This window comes from Gorilla gorilla, chromosome 6 (assembly GCF_029281585.2).
Source record: "Gorilla gorilla gorilla isolate KB3781 chromosome 6, NHGRI_mGorGor1-v2.1_pri, whole genome shotgun sequence".
Lineage (NCBI taxonomy): Eukaryota > Metazoa > Chordata > Mammalia > Primates > Hominidae > Gorilla > Gorilla gorilla.
The window spans coordinates 112,144,127-112,160,937 of NC_073230.2; the positions used below are offsets into that span (position 1 = coordinate 112,144,127).

Genomic DNA, 16,811 nt, shown 5'->3' on the forward strand with positions numbered 1-16,811 from the left:
AAATATTTTAAATACAAAAGCTCTTTTTCCTCTACATATGCATGACATTAGAAATTTATTACTCCAGCAAGGAGGTCAGAAAATAGGATGCGGTGCTGTCCCTGCACACCTCAACATGCTTCTCCTGTATGTGTAGCAACAACTTTTATATACCACCACTTTTGTGCTTCAAAAAACATTGAAGAGAAATGTAAGTGCTAACAAAGTAATAAGTTAAAAACTATGGGAAAAATTTAAGGAAAAGGAATCTTAAAAACTTAAAAAATCATTCTAGAATTCAGCTGAAGCATGTGGAAGTTTAAATTGTCCATTCTGCATTACTGAGATGTATTGGGAACCAATACCTTTTACCACAGAGAATTACAGTAACTTTTAGATATGAAAAAAGAAACACAAACATTTTACATAAATAATAAAACTGTAACTCTTCCTTTTATAAATTCTGTACTGGATTTTGATGAATCTTTGTACAATCATATATAAATTTTCAAAAACAAAATTCTAAATGTTCATATTGCTTACTAATATTATCATAAAATACTCATTATGTACTTTGTAATCTTATATTTTTCAAACAAAAATTACTTTTGACTAAGACACAGAGTATAGCACATGCCCTCAATGATACAACCCTAAATATTCTAATTAAGACATTTTATTCCATGAAACCCCTGACTGACCAGACTGATATCACTTCAAAAAAATAAAAATAACCCACCTTTCTAGGAATTAAACTGGGAATGAATAGCAAGGGGTGATGAAGAATGGGCAGCTTCCATCACCTAATCTTTGAGAGAAGGCAAAGTGTAGAGCAAAGATATAGAAATCTGAATGAGGAGGAGGTTCCTAAATCCAAATTCAACCCCAGAATATACTTGTCAGGTTGGTAAGAAATCAGAAGTTGGCCTGCTCCATTCTCAAGGTTTGTGCCACCCCAGTACACTACTATTTACCACCCTTCAATTAGCTTTATCTGAGTGCCACAAATATTTGCATGGACGTGTGCAGTGTTCTGTGGTTAAAGAGATAAATATGGCATGGTCCCTGTTTCCAGTGGTACTTTTAAATACATGTAATTGGCCGAGCACAGTGGCTCACACCTGTAATCCCAGCACTTTGGGAGGCTGAAGCGGGTGGATCACTTGAGGTCAGGAGTTCGCGACCAGCCTGGCCAACATGGTAAAACCCTGCCTCTCCTAAAAATACAAAAATTAGCTGGGGATGGTGGCGTGCACCTGTAATCCCAGCTACTTGGGAGGCTGAGGCAGGAGAATCGCTTGAACCTGGGAAGCAGAGGTTGCAGTGAGCAGATCGTGCCACTGCACTCCAGCCTGGGTGACAGAGCAAGACCTCATCTCTAAATAAATAAATAAAAATTTGTGTATGTGTGGAAGATTCATAAATTTACTGTTTTAAAAAACAAGGAAGACAAACAAATGATTTTTATAGAAGGCAGAATCTCCCAGGGACTAGTAGGTGAAGAATGGAATCCTCTGGGAGTTTGGAGGAGATAGTGATCATTATTTCATTCAGTGAGAGTTCTCATTAGTATTCTATCAAACTTATTTCTCTGATAAGGTTATTTATACTATTCTACCACTTATGGGGTTTTTTGTTCATTTCTCAGACCTCTTAAATATCTAAAATGCTTATAAATGTAATCCCTACAAAAAAAGTGTATCCAAAAAAAAAGTTTGAAGTGAAACTGGTTGTCCTGTTAGAAACATTGGTTGTTCAGAAATGCTTCATAAATATGTGAATATATATACTCCTTATCCATCTAACTCCGCATTTCCCAAATTCATTTGCACACAGAACACTTTTTTCATGGCACAGTTATCAAAACCACAGGTTAGAAAACAATGTCAGAGTACTTAAACTGTGAAGAGAAAATGTAATTGTTCCTCAAAAACTTTTGAATCTTGGCAAACTATATACAAACACATACCTTTTGGTTTATTAAAACATAATGTAGTTATCTAAAACCTGTAGCCTACACTCTTAAATGGAGAGCAATTTTTACATAGCAATTTTGAATTATTTTCTTAACCCTATACTCAATTTACTTTTAAAATAACTAAAAAATGGTCTAAATTTGGTAATTACAACTTCATAGATTGAAGTATATATATGTAATATATATATTTACATTTTTTTAGAGGGAGTCTTGCTCTCTTGCCCAGGCTGGAGTGCAGTGGCACAATCTCGGCTCACTGAAACCTCCGCCTCCCGAGTTCAAGCAATTCTCCTGCCTCAGCCTCCCAAGTAGCTGGGATGACAGATGCACACCACCATGCCCGGCTAATTTTTGTATTTTAGTAGAGATGAGGTTTCACCATGTTGGCCAGGCTGGTCTCGAACTCCTGACCTCAAGTGATCCACCCGCCTCGGCCTCCCAAAGTGCTGAATTGAAGTATATTTTAAGAAACTTAAATTATAATTTATTTGCCTTTGTTTTATAAATCGAAGTTACCTGAGAATCAAAGTTAAAACATACATCTGAAGTACAAGGAAAGGATAGGAAAAACTTTCACGGAGAGGTGGTGTCCACATCACACGGGTGGCCTGAAATCAACAAAATGCCCACTTTACATCCTGTTTACTACAACAAACATATTAAAAAACCAGGGGTGAGTTTGTTTTAGTAATTTTAATACTAGGCTCACTAGATCCCATTTCGGAGTGTCTGGCATAGCTTCTCAGTTTTTGAAGCTCTCTTAACTCATGAGGCCATTATGCAGTGAGCAGTTAACTACCATGTCCAGAAACCAGCGACAGATATATCAGACCGAGCAAAAGGAAACCAATGGGACAAACAAGATTGTACGTATAAGAGTTGTGAGAATTCTGGGACTGACCAACTAGATCCACAGCCCAGCCCTGCAGTATGATCTTGGCATATGATCCTGGCATCCCAGGCTTTGGGATATATGCATGCCAAGACAAATAGCTAAACGAATGTCACCTAGGTCATTCGCAAGCACCAAGAGAGTTTCTACATAACAAGTATGAATGAATATAAATACACACTTTGAATAGCTACGATTGCCTCAGAATTTGTAAAATGTACCTTAAAAAAGGTTAAGTATATATTTTAAAAACAACTAGAAGTATTTGGGAACTACAAATGTGATGCATGTAATGAAAGTATTAAATTTTCACACAAACTTTAAAATTACTTCTAAGACATATGGGTCAGAGTATTAGAAAAATTTTCCATCAAAAATTCTGAAATTCTAGAAAGAATGTGAACTCTTATTACTTTGCAAGAGTCTTAAAAGTTATTGCTTCTCTTCCAAGATACCAAAATTGTAAATGTCGGAAGAGGAATTATGATACATATAAGAAAGTCAACTTATACCAACAGTTGTCTGGAACACTCAGAGAAAAACCTTTGTCTTTAGGTCAGCACATTGTTGAATGACAATGCATTTGTTTGCTTTAAAATAATATATATAAGGCTTTTATGTATAATTTTTATGATTCCTTTATCTAACTGATTTTTAAAAATTAACCCAAGAGCAATGGATAAAAGTACTTCTACCCTGGCTGGGCGTGGTGGCTCATGCCTGTAATCCCCAGTACTTTGGGAGGCCGAGGCGGGTGGATCATGAGGTCAGGAGTTCGAGACCAGCCTGGCCAACATGGTGAAACTCCATCTCTACTAAAAATACAAAAATTTAGCTGAGCATGGTGGCACATGCCTGTACTGCCAGCTACTCAGGAGGCTGAGGCAGGAGAATTGCTTGAACCTGGGAGACGGAGGTTGCAGAGAGCTGAGATGGCGCCACTGCACTCCAGCCTGGGTGACAGAGCAAGACTCCATCTTGAAAAAAAAAAAAAGTACTTCTACCCTATGTAACCTGTGTCATAACATATTAAATGTTTTGCTCCCAAGAGCTAGTAGTCAGAATCTCTCTCTTTTTCATTGCCATATCCTCAGCATTTAGCAGAGCACGGACGTGGTATGTACTCAATAATTTGTTGAATGAATCTATCGTATTTGAAATAAGCTTCTATGAGCTCTTTTTTAGGTGGACTATGTTTCATTGGGCTGAATTAGTAAGTTAATGTCTATTTTGAATTCAGCATTTTGCATTACTGAACAGACAGCATGATGTAACAGAAAGAAGTGAGGGAGCAGGTGGCAGTGTCTTAACTGTGTCCCTGCTGTCAGGCCTGAGGCCTCTTTCATTGTTGTTAAGGGGAGAGCAATGCATACAAAGTTTCAGTTAGGCAAGGTGAATAAGTTCTGGAGATCTGCTATACAACATTGTGTCAATACTATATTATACACTTAAAAATCTGTTAAGAGGGCAGATCATATGTTACTTATTCTGACCACAATAAAAAAGTTGAATATATATGTTATATATATATATATAATATATGTTTTTATAAAATATAACTATAATTTTATAATTTATAAAATATAAATTAATATATATGTGAGGTTTTAGAGGCAGACAGACATAGAATGGGAAATCCAGCTTCATCATGTAGTAAATGTGGAAAGTGGATAAGTAATTTAATTTTCTCTAAATTTAAATTTCATAACTTGTATGGTGAGGCTACCATCACCCACAAAAAAAGTTTAGTGGGAATAAATCAGATAATGTGCATGATATGATTCAACTCAACAAGTACAATATTTCCTTTTCTCTACAGAATATATGCATATGTATATATTTACTAAAAATAAGCCAAGCGATTTCATGTTTGAAATTCTAGCTATTTAAACATTTCAATCAACATGATTAAAATATCAACTTATAACACAAGGGTCTTTAAAATATTGTGAAGTCATAAGTAGTATACAATTAAATATTGTTTTGATGAGTATATTTCCTTGTTCCTCTACAGCCTCTTCTATTTCTTAAAAATTGCTTTCTAGAGAACAAACCTCTCCACGGTTGAAAAAGAAGCACAGTACTGTAATAAGACCTCCCAGTTCAGTACCACTGTAAAAAAAAAAAAAAATAGAGTATACAATCAAAATTCATGTAAAATACAGTGTTTTTCACAAAATTACCTCAGAATTTAAAATCACAGTTTTCTATATTTAAAACATAATAGTACTAAACCATACCCATGTGGTTGAAGTTTAAATCCTGAATGTACAATTCTAAAAACTGTACGTATAAATTAATCTCAATTTTATAATTTATTATAGCTAAAATACTTTCTAAATAAAATACATAAGGTGTGAACATAATTTTTTTTTTTGAGACGGGGTCTTGCTCTGTTGCCCAGGCTGGAGTGCAGTGGCAAAATCTCGGCTCACAGCAACCTCCGCCTCCTGGGTTCCAACAATTCTCCTGTCTCAGGCTCCGGAGTAGCTCGGATTACAGGCGCGTGCTGCCACGCCCAGCTAATTTTTTTACTTTTAGCAGAGACAGGGTTTCACCATGTTGGCTAAGCTAGTCCTGACCTCGTGATCCACCCGCCTCGGCCTCCCAAAGTGCTGAGATTACAGGCGTGAGCCACCGCGCCCGGCCACATAAAATCATTTTTAAGAAACAGGCTAGCACTTTAGAGTCTAGATCACATCCTTTGAATACTCTGAATAAAAGCAAATTTTTATCTTTTGAAATTGGATTTAAGGGACTGAGAGATGAAGACAAGATTCTAACAGTTTCATGTAGCATTAACTTAGAACTGTCTAAACTACTGCAAATATTCTTTACTTGAGTCCCAGAGAAGCAATAATGCAGAATACAAAAATCAGATGAAAGATAAAAAACATTTCTTTTGTTGTTGTTGTTTTGTTTTGTTTTGAGACAGAGTCTCACTCTGTCACCCAGGCTGGAGTGCAGTGGCACGATCTCGGCTCACTGCAACCTCCGCTTCCCTGGTTCAAGCTGATTCTTCTGCCTCGGCCTCCCGAGTAGCTGGGATTACAGGCACATGCCACCATACCTGGCTGATTTTTGTATTTTTAGTAGAGACGGTGTTTCACCATGTTGGCCAGGCTGGTCTCAAACTCCTGACTTCAAGTGATCCAGCCGCCTCAGCCTCCCAAAGTGCTGGGATTACAGGCGTGAGCCACCGCACCCGGCCAAAAACCATTTCTTAAATTGCCTTTTTGTGATCATGTCTGTGTATGAGAATGCAGATGCTCAATCCCACATCTGTGTAGTGTTTCTACGCTTCCATTTATCTTCCCTCCATACATCACTTCCCTAGTCTAACACATTCTAAGCACCATGAGGACAGGGACAGGTTCTTTATCTGTCTTGTACTATATCCCCAGCTTCACACTTGGAAGATTAATAAATACTGCTTGAATTAATGAAGAAAGAAAGGAAGAAAACAGCAGAGGAAGGCTCATGGGAAATGATTTACCATTTAATAAAGCTTCACACAGAAAACACAAAGGATGAACTTCAAAGAGGAAGAAATTGAAAGAAAGAATGTGTGAGCAGCAAGGACCAATTCTACATGGAGGAAATGAGGAAATGTGGATAAATCAAAGTAAGATGAGTTGGCAGGGGGTGGAGCCAAGATGGCCGAATAGGAACAGCTCCAGTCTACAGCTCCCAGCATGAGCAATGCAGAAGATGGGCAATTTCTGCATTTCCAACTGAGGTACTGTGTTCATCTCACTGGGGATTGTCGGAAACTGGGTGCAGGACAGTGGGTGCAGCGCACCGAACATGAGCCGAAGCAGGGCTAGGCATTGCCTCACCCGGGAAGTGCAAGGGGTCAGGGAATTCCCTTTCCTAATCAAAGAAAGGGGTGACAGAAGGCACCTGGAAAATTGGGTCACTCCCACCCTAATACTGCGCTTTTCCAATGGTCTTAGTAAACGGCACACCAGGAGATTATATCCCGCACCTGGCTCAGAGGGTCCTATGCCCACGGAGCCTCTCTCATGGCTAGCACAGCAGTCTGAGATCAAACTGCAAGGCAGCAGCCAGGATGGGGGAGGGGCGCCCGCCCTTGCCAAGGCTTGAGTAGGTAAACAAAGCAGCCAGGAAGCTCGAACTGGGTGGAGCCCCCCGCAGCTCAAGGAGGCCTGCCTGCCTCTGTAGACTCCACCTCTGGGGGCAGGACATTGCCAAACAAAAGGCAGCAGAATCCTCTGCAGACTTAAATGTTCCTGTCTGACAGCTTTGAAGAGAGTAGTGGTTCTCCCAGTACGCAGCTGGAGATCTGAGAACAGACAGACTGCCTCCTCAAGTGGGTCCCTGACCTCCGAGTAGCATAACTGGGAGGCACCCGCAGTAGGGGCAGACTGACACCTCACACGGCCGGGTACTCCTCTGAGACAAAACTTCCAGAGGAATGATCAGGCAGCAACATTTGCTGTTCACCAATATCCACTGTTCTGCAGCATCCACTGCTGATACCCACGCAAACAGGGTCTGGAGTGGACCTCCAGCAAACTCCAACAGACCTGCAGCTGAGGGTCCTGACTGTTAGAAGGAAAACTAACAAACAGAAAGGACATCCACACCAAAACCCCATCTGTACGTCACCATCATCAAAGACCAAAGGTAGATAAAACCACAAAGATGGGGGAAAAAACAGAGCAAAAAAACTGGAAACCCTAAAAATCAGAGTGCCTCTCCTCCTCCAAAGGAATGCAGCTCCTCACCAGCAACGGAACAAAGCTGGATGGAGAATGACTTTGATGAGTTGAGAGAAGAAGGCTTCAGATGATCGAACTACTCTGAGCTAAAGGAAGTTTGAACCCATGGCAAAGAAGTTAAAAACCTTGAAAAAAAAATTAGACGAATGGCTAACTAGAATAACCAATGCAGAGAAGTCCTTAAAGGACCTGATGGAGCTGAAAACCAAGGCACGAGAACTACATGATGAATGCACAAGCCTCAGTAGCCAATTCGATCAACTGGAAGAAAGGGTATCAGTGATGGACGATCAAATGAATGAAATGAAGCGAGAAGAGAAGTTTAGAGAAAAAACAATAAAAAGAAACGAACAAAGCCTCCAAGAAATATGGGACTATGTGAAAAGACCAAATCTACGTCTGATTGGTGTACCTGAAAGTGACGGGGAGAATGGAACCAAGTTGGAAAACACTCTGCAGGATATTATCCATGAGAACTTCCCCAGTCTAGCAAGGCAGGCCAACATTCAAATTCAGGAAATACAGAGAACACCACAAAGATACTCCTCAAGAAGAGCAACTCCAAGACACAGAATTGTCAGATTCACCAAAATGGAAATGCAGGAAAAATTGTTAAGGGCAGCCAGAGAGAAAGGTCAGGTTACCCACAAAGGGAAGCCCATCAGACTAACAGCGGATCTCTCGGCAGAAACTCTACAAGCCAGAATAGAGTGGGGGCCAATATTCAACAATCTTAAAGAAAAGAATTTTCAACCCAGAATTTCATATCCAGCCAAGCTAAGCTTCATAAGTGAAGGAGAAATAAAATCCTTTACAGACAAGCAAATGCTGAGAGATTTTGTCACCACCAGGCCTGCCCTAAAAGAGCTCCTGAAGGAAGCACTAAATATGGAAAGGAACAACTTGTACCAGCCACTGCAAAAACATGCCAAATTGTAAAGAACATCAAGGCTAGGAAGAAACTGCATCAACTAACGAGCAAAATAAGCAGCTAACATCATAACGACAGGATCAAATTCACACATCACAATATTAACCTTAAATGTAAATGGGCTAAATGCTCCAATTAAAAGACACAGACTGGCAAATTGGATCAAGAGTCAAGACCCATCAGTGTACTGTATTCAGGAAACCCATCTCACATGCAGAGACACACATAGGCTCAAAATAAAGGGATGGAGGAAGGTCTACCAAGCAAATGGAAAACAAAAAAAGGCAGGGGTTGCAATCCTAGTCTCTGATAAAACAGACTTTAAACCAACAAAGATCAAAAGAGACAAAGAAGGCCATTACATAATGGTAAAGGGATCAATTCAACAAGAAGAGCTAACTATCCTAAATATATATGCACCCAATACAGGAGCACCCAGATTCATAAAGCAAGTCCTGAGTGACCTACAAAGAGACTTAGACTCCCACACAATAATAATGGGAGACTTTAACACCCCACTGTCAACATTAGACAGATCCCCGAGACAGAAAGTTAACAAGGATACCCAGGAATTGAACTCAGCTCTGCACCAAGCAGACCTAATAGACATCTACAGAACTCTCCATCCGAAATCAACAGAATATAGATTCTTCTCAGCACCACGCCGCACTTATTCCAAAATTGACCACATAGTTGGAAGTAAAGCACTCCTCAGCAAATGTAAAAGAACAGAAATTATAACAAACTGTCTCTCAGACGGCAGCACAATCAAACTAGAACTCAGGATTAATAAACTCACGCAAAACCGCTCAACTACATGGAAACTGAATAACCTGCTCCTGAGTGACTACTGGGTACATAACAAAATGAAGGCAGAAATAAAGATGTTCTTTGAAACCAATGAGAACAAAGACACAACATACTAGAATCTCTGGGACACATTCAAAGCAGTGAGTAGAGGGAAATTTATAGCACTAAATGCCCACAAGAGAAAGCAGGACAGATCTAAAATTGACACCCTAACATCACAATTAAAAGAACTAGAGAAGCAAGAGCAAACACATTCAAAAGCTAGCAGAAAGCAAAAAATAACTAAGATCAGAGCAGAACTGAAGGAGATAGAGACACAAAAACCCTTCAAAAAATCAATGAATCCAGGAACTGGTTTTTTGGAAAGATCAACAAAATTGATAGACCGCTAGCAAGACTAATAAAGAAGAAAAGAGAGAAGAATCAAATAGACACAATAAAAAATGATAAAGGGGATATCACCACCCATACCTCAGAAATACAAACTACCATCAGAGAATACTATAAACACCTCTATGCAAATAAACTAGAAAATCTAGAAGAAATGGATAAATTCCTGGAAATATACACCCTCCCAAGACTAAACCAGCAAGAAGTTGAATCTCTGAATAGACCAATAACAGGCTCTGAAATTGAGGCAATAATTAATAGCCTATCAACCAAAAAAAGTCCAGGACCAGACAGATTCACAGCCCAATTCTACCAGAGGTAAACGGAGGAGCTGGTACCATTGCTTCTGAAACTATTCCAATCAATAGAAAAAGAGGGAATCCTCCCTAACTCATTTTATGAGGCCAACATCATCCTGATACCAAAGTCTGGCAGAGACACAACAAAAAAAGAGAATTTTAGACCAATATCCCTGATAAACATTGATGCAAAAATCCTCAATAAAATACTGGCAAACCAAATCCAGCAGCACATCAAAAAGCTTATCCACCATGATCAAGTGGGCTTCAACCCTGGGATGCAAGGCTGGTTCAACATACACAAATCAATAAAGGTAATCCATCACATAAACAGAACCAAAGACAAAAACCACATGATTATCTCAATAGGTGCAGAAAAGGCCTTCGACAAAATTCCACAGCCCTTCATGCTAAACACTCTCAATAAACTAGGTATTGACGGGATGTATCTCAAAATAGTAAGAGCTATTTATGACAAACCCACAGCCAATATCATACTGAATGGGCAAAAACTGGAAGCATTCCCTTTGAAAACCAGCACAAGACAGGGATGCCCTCTCTCACCACTCCTATTCAACATAGTGTTGGAAGTTCTGGCCAGGGCAATCAGGCAAGAGAAAGAAATAAAGTGTATTCAGTTAGGAAAAGAGGAAGTCAAATTGTCCCTGTTTGTAGATGAGATGATTGTATATTTAGAAAACCCTATCATCTCAGCCCAAAATCTCCTTAAGCTGATAAGCAACTTCAGCAAAGCCTCAGGATACAAAATCAATGTGCAAAAATCACAACCATTCCTATACACCACTAACAGACAAACAGAGAGCCAAATCATGAGTGAACTCCCATTCACAATTGTTTCAAAGAGAATACCTAGGAATCCAACTTACAAGGGATGTGAAGGACCTCTTCAAGGAGAACTACAAACCACTGCTCAACGAAATAAAAGAGGACACAAACAAATGGAAGAGCATACCATGATCCTGGATAGGAAGGATCAATATCGTGAAAATTGCCATACTGCCCAAGGTAATTTATAGATTCGATGCCATCCCCAGCAAGCTACCAATGACTTTCTTCACAGAATTGGAAAAAACTACTTTAAAGTTCATATAGAACCAAAAAAGAGCCCGCATTGCCAAGACAATCCTAAGCAAAAAGAACAAAGCTGGAGACATCACGCTACCTGACTTCAAACTATACTACAAGCCTACAGTAACCAAAACAGCATGGTACTGGTACCAAAACTGAGATATAGACCAATGGAACAGAACAGAGCCCTAAGACATAATACCACACATCTACAACCATCTGATCTTTGACAAACCTGAGAAAAACAAGCAATGGGGAAAGGATTTCCTATTTAATAAATGGTGCTGGGAAAACTGGCTAGCCATATGTAGAAAGCTGAAACTGGATCCCTTCCTTACACCTTATACAAAAATTAATTGAAGATGGATTAAAAACTTAAATGTTAGACCTAAAACCATAAAAACCCTAGAAGAAAACCTAGGCAATACCATTCAGGACATAGGCATGGACAAGGACTTCATGACTAAAACACCAAAAGCAATGGCAAAAAAAGCCAAAATTGACAAATGGGATCTAATTAAACTAAAGAGCTTCTGCACAGCAAAAGAAACTACCATCAGAGTGAACAGGCAACCTACAGAATGGGGGAAAATTTTTACAATCTACGCATCTGACAAAGGGCTAATATCCAGAATCTGCAAAGAACTTAGACAAATTTATAAGAAAAAAATCAAACAACCCCATCAAAAAGTGGACAAAGGATATGAACAGACACTTCTCAAAAGAAGACATCTATGCAGCCAACAGACACATGAAAAAATGCTCACATCACTGGCCATCAGAGAACTGCAAATCAAAACCACAATGAGATACCATCTCACACCAGTTAGAATGGCAATCATTAAAAAGTCAGGAAACAACAGGTGCTGGAGAGGATGTGGAAAAATAGGAACACTTTTACACTGTTGGTGGGACTGTAAAGTAGTTCAACCACTGTGGAAGACAGTGTGGCAATTCCTCAAAGATCTAGAACTAGAAATATCATTTGACCCAGCCATCCCATTACTGGGTATATACCCAAAGGATTATAAATCATGCTGCTATAAAGACACATGCACACATATGATTATTGTGGCACTATTCACAATAGCAAAGACTTGAAACCAACCCAAATGTCCATCAATGATAGACTGGATTAAGAAAATGTGGCACATATACACCATGGAATACTATGCAGCCATAAAAAACGATGAATTCACATCCTTTGTAGGGACATGGATGAAGCTGGAAACCATCATTCTGAGCAAACTGTCGCAAGGACAGAAAACCAAACACCGCATGTTCTCACTCATAGGCGGGAATTGAACGAGAACACTTGGACACAGTTTGAGGAACATCACACACCGGGGCCTGTCATGGGGTGGGGGGAGGGAGGAGGGATAGCATTAGGAGATATACCTAATGTAAATGACAAGTTATTGGGTGCAGCACACCAACATGGCACAAGTATACATATGTAACAAACCTGAACATTGTGCACACGTACCCTAGAACTTAAAAGTATAATAATAATTTAAAAAAAAAGATAAGAGAGGATGTTTTGAAGAAAAGCATTCCAAGATTCCTTGTTTGATTGGAAAAAGGGGAAAGATATCAAGGTATTTTATACTTGAACAAATCATATCTGTATGTTAAAATTTTATGGTTAGTCACCAAAAGAATGGAAGTAGAATATCTACCTTCCCAGTTAGTGTCAGTGGGGAGGGTAGCCATGGTAACAAATACAAAAGTTTTCCCCAAATTTCTATTTCTTTTGTTCCTCAAATGCCAGTTTCCAATCTCCTCACAGTTTTGATGACACCTCTACAGTCAATATTGGTTGACTCTGTATATCCTTCTTAAAGACTAGATAGAGCCTAATATTTTATTTTATATTCCAGGACTATATAACCAATTTAGAGAGACTAGTACCTCTTCGGTAGCCCTCCTAATGAAATATACTGATTTTTAAAGTTTTAGTCATTGTTGTGTAACATTTTCCATACGAAAAAACAAAAAAGATAAGAAACACAAACCATTTTCAAAAACATAACTTATTTATTAATTAATTAATTTATTTATTTTTAGTTTTGAGACTGAGCCTCGCTCTGTTGCCCAGGCTGTTGGCCAGCTGCTGGGGCAGGGATACCTCGGTCTGGGTCTGATGCTCTGTTCCCCCTTGCCCACTGGCAGCCAGCTGCTCACACTGGACACCACCTCTATCCCCCTGCGCCTCTGCCCTATCGCCTCCTGCCCGGACGCCCGCCTGCTGGCCGGCTGCGAGGGCGGCTGCTGCTGCTGGGACGTGCGGCTGGACCAGCCCCAAAAGAGGAGGTGAGGCTGGGCAGGGGGCGCCTTGGAAGCCAGGCCTCTGCACAGGGTGGCTGTTGGCCCAGATGGGCTCACAGCAGCCTGGGCACACCCGGGTAACCATAAGGGTTGTTTTTAGAGGCCTCTTCGCAGAGCTGGCTTGTCCCACCTTTCTGCCAGGCTCTGGAGGAAAGGACTCTGACCCTGCCCTCACCCTGGGTTCAGCTGTGGGACTGGGCCATGATGACCTCCCCTTCACCTGGGGCTTCAGCACCATGCTGTGCCCACGTGATCCAGCCCACTCCTGCCATTCATCAGCAGTGTGATGGTCTTCTGTGCTGGCGTAATGTCCTCATCTGTAAAGAGGGGCCGATGGCTAGTGGATGGCAGGTGAGGTGGTGTCTGGGCAGGCAGGCTTTGGAAGTGCCACGTTGAGGCTTTCTGGCTCATCTGTCCCACCTGGAAGGCCTCTGAGACAGGGCTTGGCAAGGGGTCCCTGTCCTCTTGGGGCCCCCAGCCTACTGGGGAAGACAGATGCTCAGCAAAGGTGGCCAATCAAAATCCCACAGTGTGATGCCAGCTACGAAGGAGAGGGAAAAAGAGTAACGGGCAGAAGGACACTAGCGTGGGGGCCTCAGGGGACTCTGCTGAGGTGACCAGCGGCAGATGGATATTCTGGGGCTCACGCTTTCCTCCCTGGGAGCCTGGTGAGGGAGTCAGCGGGCGGAGGGTGGGGAGGTGCTTGCATGGAGGAAATGGTACATGCAAAGGTCAGTGGCAGGGGAACCGGCTGGCCTGCTCCGCCATGTGGCCATAGCTGGGTGGACCCAGCCCAGAATGAGGTGGCAAGGGTGCCTGGGCAGGGCACACCGGGCTTTGTCAGCCACGGTAAGCTTTGCATTTCTATTTATTTACTTTTTATTTGAGATGGAGTCTCCCTCTTGTCACCCAGGCTGGAGTACAGTGGCTCGATCTCGGCTCACTGCAACCTCTGCCGCCAGGGTCCAAGTGATCCTCCTGGCTCAGCCTCCCGAGTAGCTGGGATTACAGGCGCACGCCACCACGCCCGGCTAATTTTTTTTTTTTTTGAGATGGAGTTTCACTCTTGTTGCCCAGGCTGGAGTGCAATGACACGATCTCGGCTCACTGCAATTTCCACCCCCCTACCGGGTTCAAGCAATTCTTCTGCCTCAGCCTCCCAAGTAGCTGGAATTACAGGTGCACGCCAACACGCCTGGCTTATTTTTGTATTTTAATAGAGATGGGGTTTCACCATGTTGGCCAGGCTGGTCTCAAACTCCTGACCTCAGGTGATCCACCCGCCTCAGCCTCCCAAAGTGCCAGGATTACAGGCATGAGCCATTGCACCCAGCTGATTTTTGTCTTTTTAATAGAGACGGGGTTTCGCCATGTTGGCCAGGCTGGTCTCGAGCTCCTGACCTCAGGTGATCCACCCACCTCAGCCTCCCAAAGTGCTGGGATTACAGGTGTGAGCCACTGTCCTGGGCCAAGATTTGGATTTTTAGCTTACCTAAAACAAACAGCCCAGGAGGAGCTTCGACACAGCAGCTGCTGTGTTGAAAGAAGCAGCAGGGGCCTTGGTGGCAGAGGTGGTGGCGGCGGTAGTTATGGGCTTCTCTTTCTCACCAGCAGCCCCTGGGCCACCGCCTCCCTCCCTGCCCATATGTCTGGTCCCTGTGTCTAAGATGCTTCTTCTCTTACCCTCTGCCCAACTGGCTCAGGCCTGGCCTATGGTTAGCTGCTGGGCCACTCTCCTGGCTCCAGGCTAGCCTCCGAGAGGCAGGTAGCTGCCGGGACACTTCTCCAAGCAGACACTCCCACACACTCTCAGCTCTGAACCATGCAGCAGCCATTCCCCCATTCCCCCATCTTTTGAGTCAGAGCAGATGCCCCCAACAGCCCCCTGGGCCATGGCCTGGAAACACCTGCTCTACTTGGCTGCCAGGAGGCCCCTGTTCATCTCACACTCGGTCCCAGAGGCACTGGCTGGCTTCAGAGCCTTTTCCGACCCCCTGGCCTAGCCCCGTCCTGGAAGAGCCACCCCTCGTGCCTCTGGGTCACTACCGTGACTCGGGACACTCAGGTGCTGGCTCCCCCTTCCAGGGCAAACTGAACCTTCCTGGGGCCAAGAATGTATCTCTTTGGTGGCATCTTCTGTGCAGCCTTCACACACGGCAGGGTCCCCAGCAGGTGCCCTGCAGATGCCTGGGTGAGTGGGCAGCTCTCTACCTGCAAGGAATGGCCAACTAGCATCTCGTGCTGCCCCACAGGGTGTGTGAAGTGGAATTCATCTTCTCTGAGGGCTCTGAGGCATCTGGACGGAGAGTGGATGGGCTGGCATTTGTGAATGAGGACATCGTGGGTGAGTGAGCTCAGCTTGCGGGACAGCCTGGCCTCCGGGCACACAGATGGACCGCTTGTCCCTGGGCTAGGCTTCTCAGGATCTCTAGTGGGAGGAGGTGTCTGGGAGGGGCCACCCTGCACAGCTCTCCCTTCTCCACCACAGCCTCCAAGGGGAGCGGCCTGGGCACCATCTGCCTGTGGAGCTGGAGGCAGACGTGGGGGGGCCGGGGCAGCCAATCCACGGTGGCAGTGGTGGTCCTGGCGCGGCTGCGGTGGTTGTCCACCGAGTTGGCCTACTTCTCGCTCAGCGCCTGCCCTGGTGAGCCTGCCCCCTTGCCCGCCCCATCCCGCAGGCCTCCGGGAGCTCTGCCCCCACTCAGACTCCACCTCTGTCCCGGCAGATAAGGGGACTGTGCTCTGTGGGGATGAGGAGGGCAACGTGTGGCTCTACGACGTCAGCAACATCCTGAAGCAGCCACCCCTGCTGCTGGCAGCCCTGCAGGCCCCCACGCAGGTACCGCCCGGCTCACCCTGCCCAGGCTTGGGCTGGCAAGGCATCAGGGGCCCTGCCTTTGGTCAGCAGGAGCCCAGCCCAGCCCTCCCCTCTCCCCACCAGATCCTGAAGTGGCCCCAGCCCTGGGCCCTTGGCCAGGTGGTGACCAAGACCATGGTGAACACGGTGGTGGCCAATGCCTCCTTCACCTACCTCACCGCCCTGACGGACTCCAACATCGTAGCCATCTGGGGGAGGATGTAGCCTCACACCATCGCAAAGGACCAGGGACACAGCTAACTTATTCAGCTTTGGGCCGATGAGGGTGGGGGGGTCTGTCTTTCAGTGAATATTTTTATTAAACTCTACTGTGGACAAGAAGCCTGTGGAAAGGTGTTTCAAGTCATGCAGGAAGAAGTGTTCCTGTTTTGACTGACAGGCAGGCCCAGGAGCTGAGGCTTCTAGAGCAGAGACTCTTGGGAGCTCATGGGTTTGCACACTTCTCTCAGGCTCAGCACAGCCCCAGCAGCAGTCCCTGGACTCCGGATCTTT

At 43.6% G+C, this 16,811-nt stretch overlaps 1 protein-coding gene and 1 long non-coding RNA gene across 2 annotated transcripts in view; one reads left to right on the plus strand and one right to left on the minus strand.

Moving 5' to 3' along the window:
- Nucleotides 1-4,974, minus strand: part of LOC115935380 (probable C-mannosyltransferase DPY19L2) — a 68,436-nt gene extending 63,462 nt beyond the window's left edge. The window contains exons 1-2 of the mRNA XM_055392544.2: nt 4,904-4,974; nt 2,474-2,565 (exon numbers count right to left, since the gene is read on the minus strand). Coding sequence (XP_055248519.1) covers nt 2,474-2,553 — 80 coding nt within the window. The 5' untranslated portion in view covers nt 2,554-2,565; nt 4,904-4,974. The remainder of the gene's footprint in view (nt 1-2,473; nt 2,566-4,903) is intronic.
- An 8,314-nt stretch (nt 4,975-13,288) lies between these two features.
- LOC129534690 (uncharacterized) lies at nt 13,289-16,084 on the plus strand. The gene is made up of 3 exons (XR_008681363.2): nt 13,289-13,426; nt 15,694-15,785; nt 15,930-16,084. It is a non-coding gene; the product is annotated as an uncharacterized lncRNA (long non-coding RNA).
- The last annotated feature ends 727 nt before the right edge of the window (nt 16,085-16,811 follow it).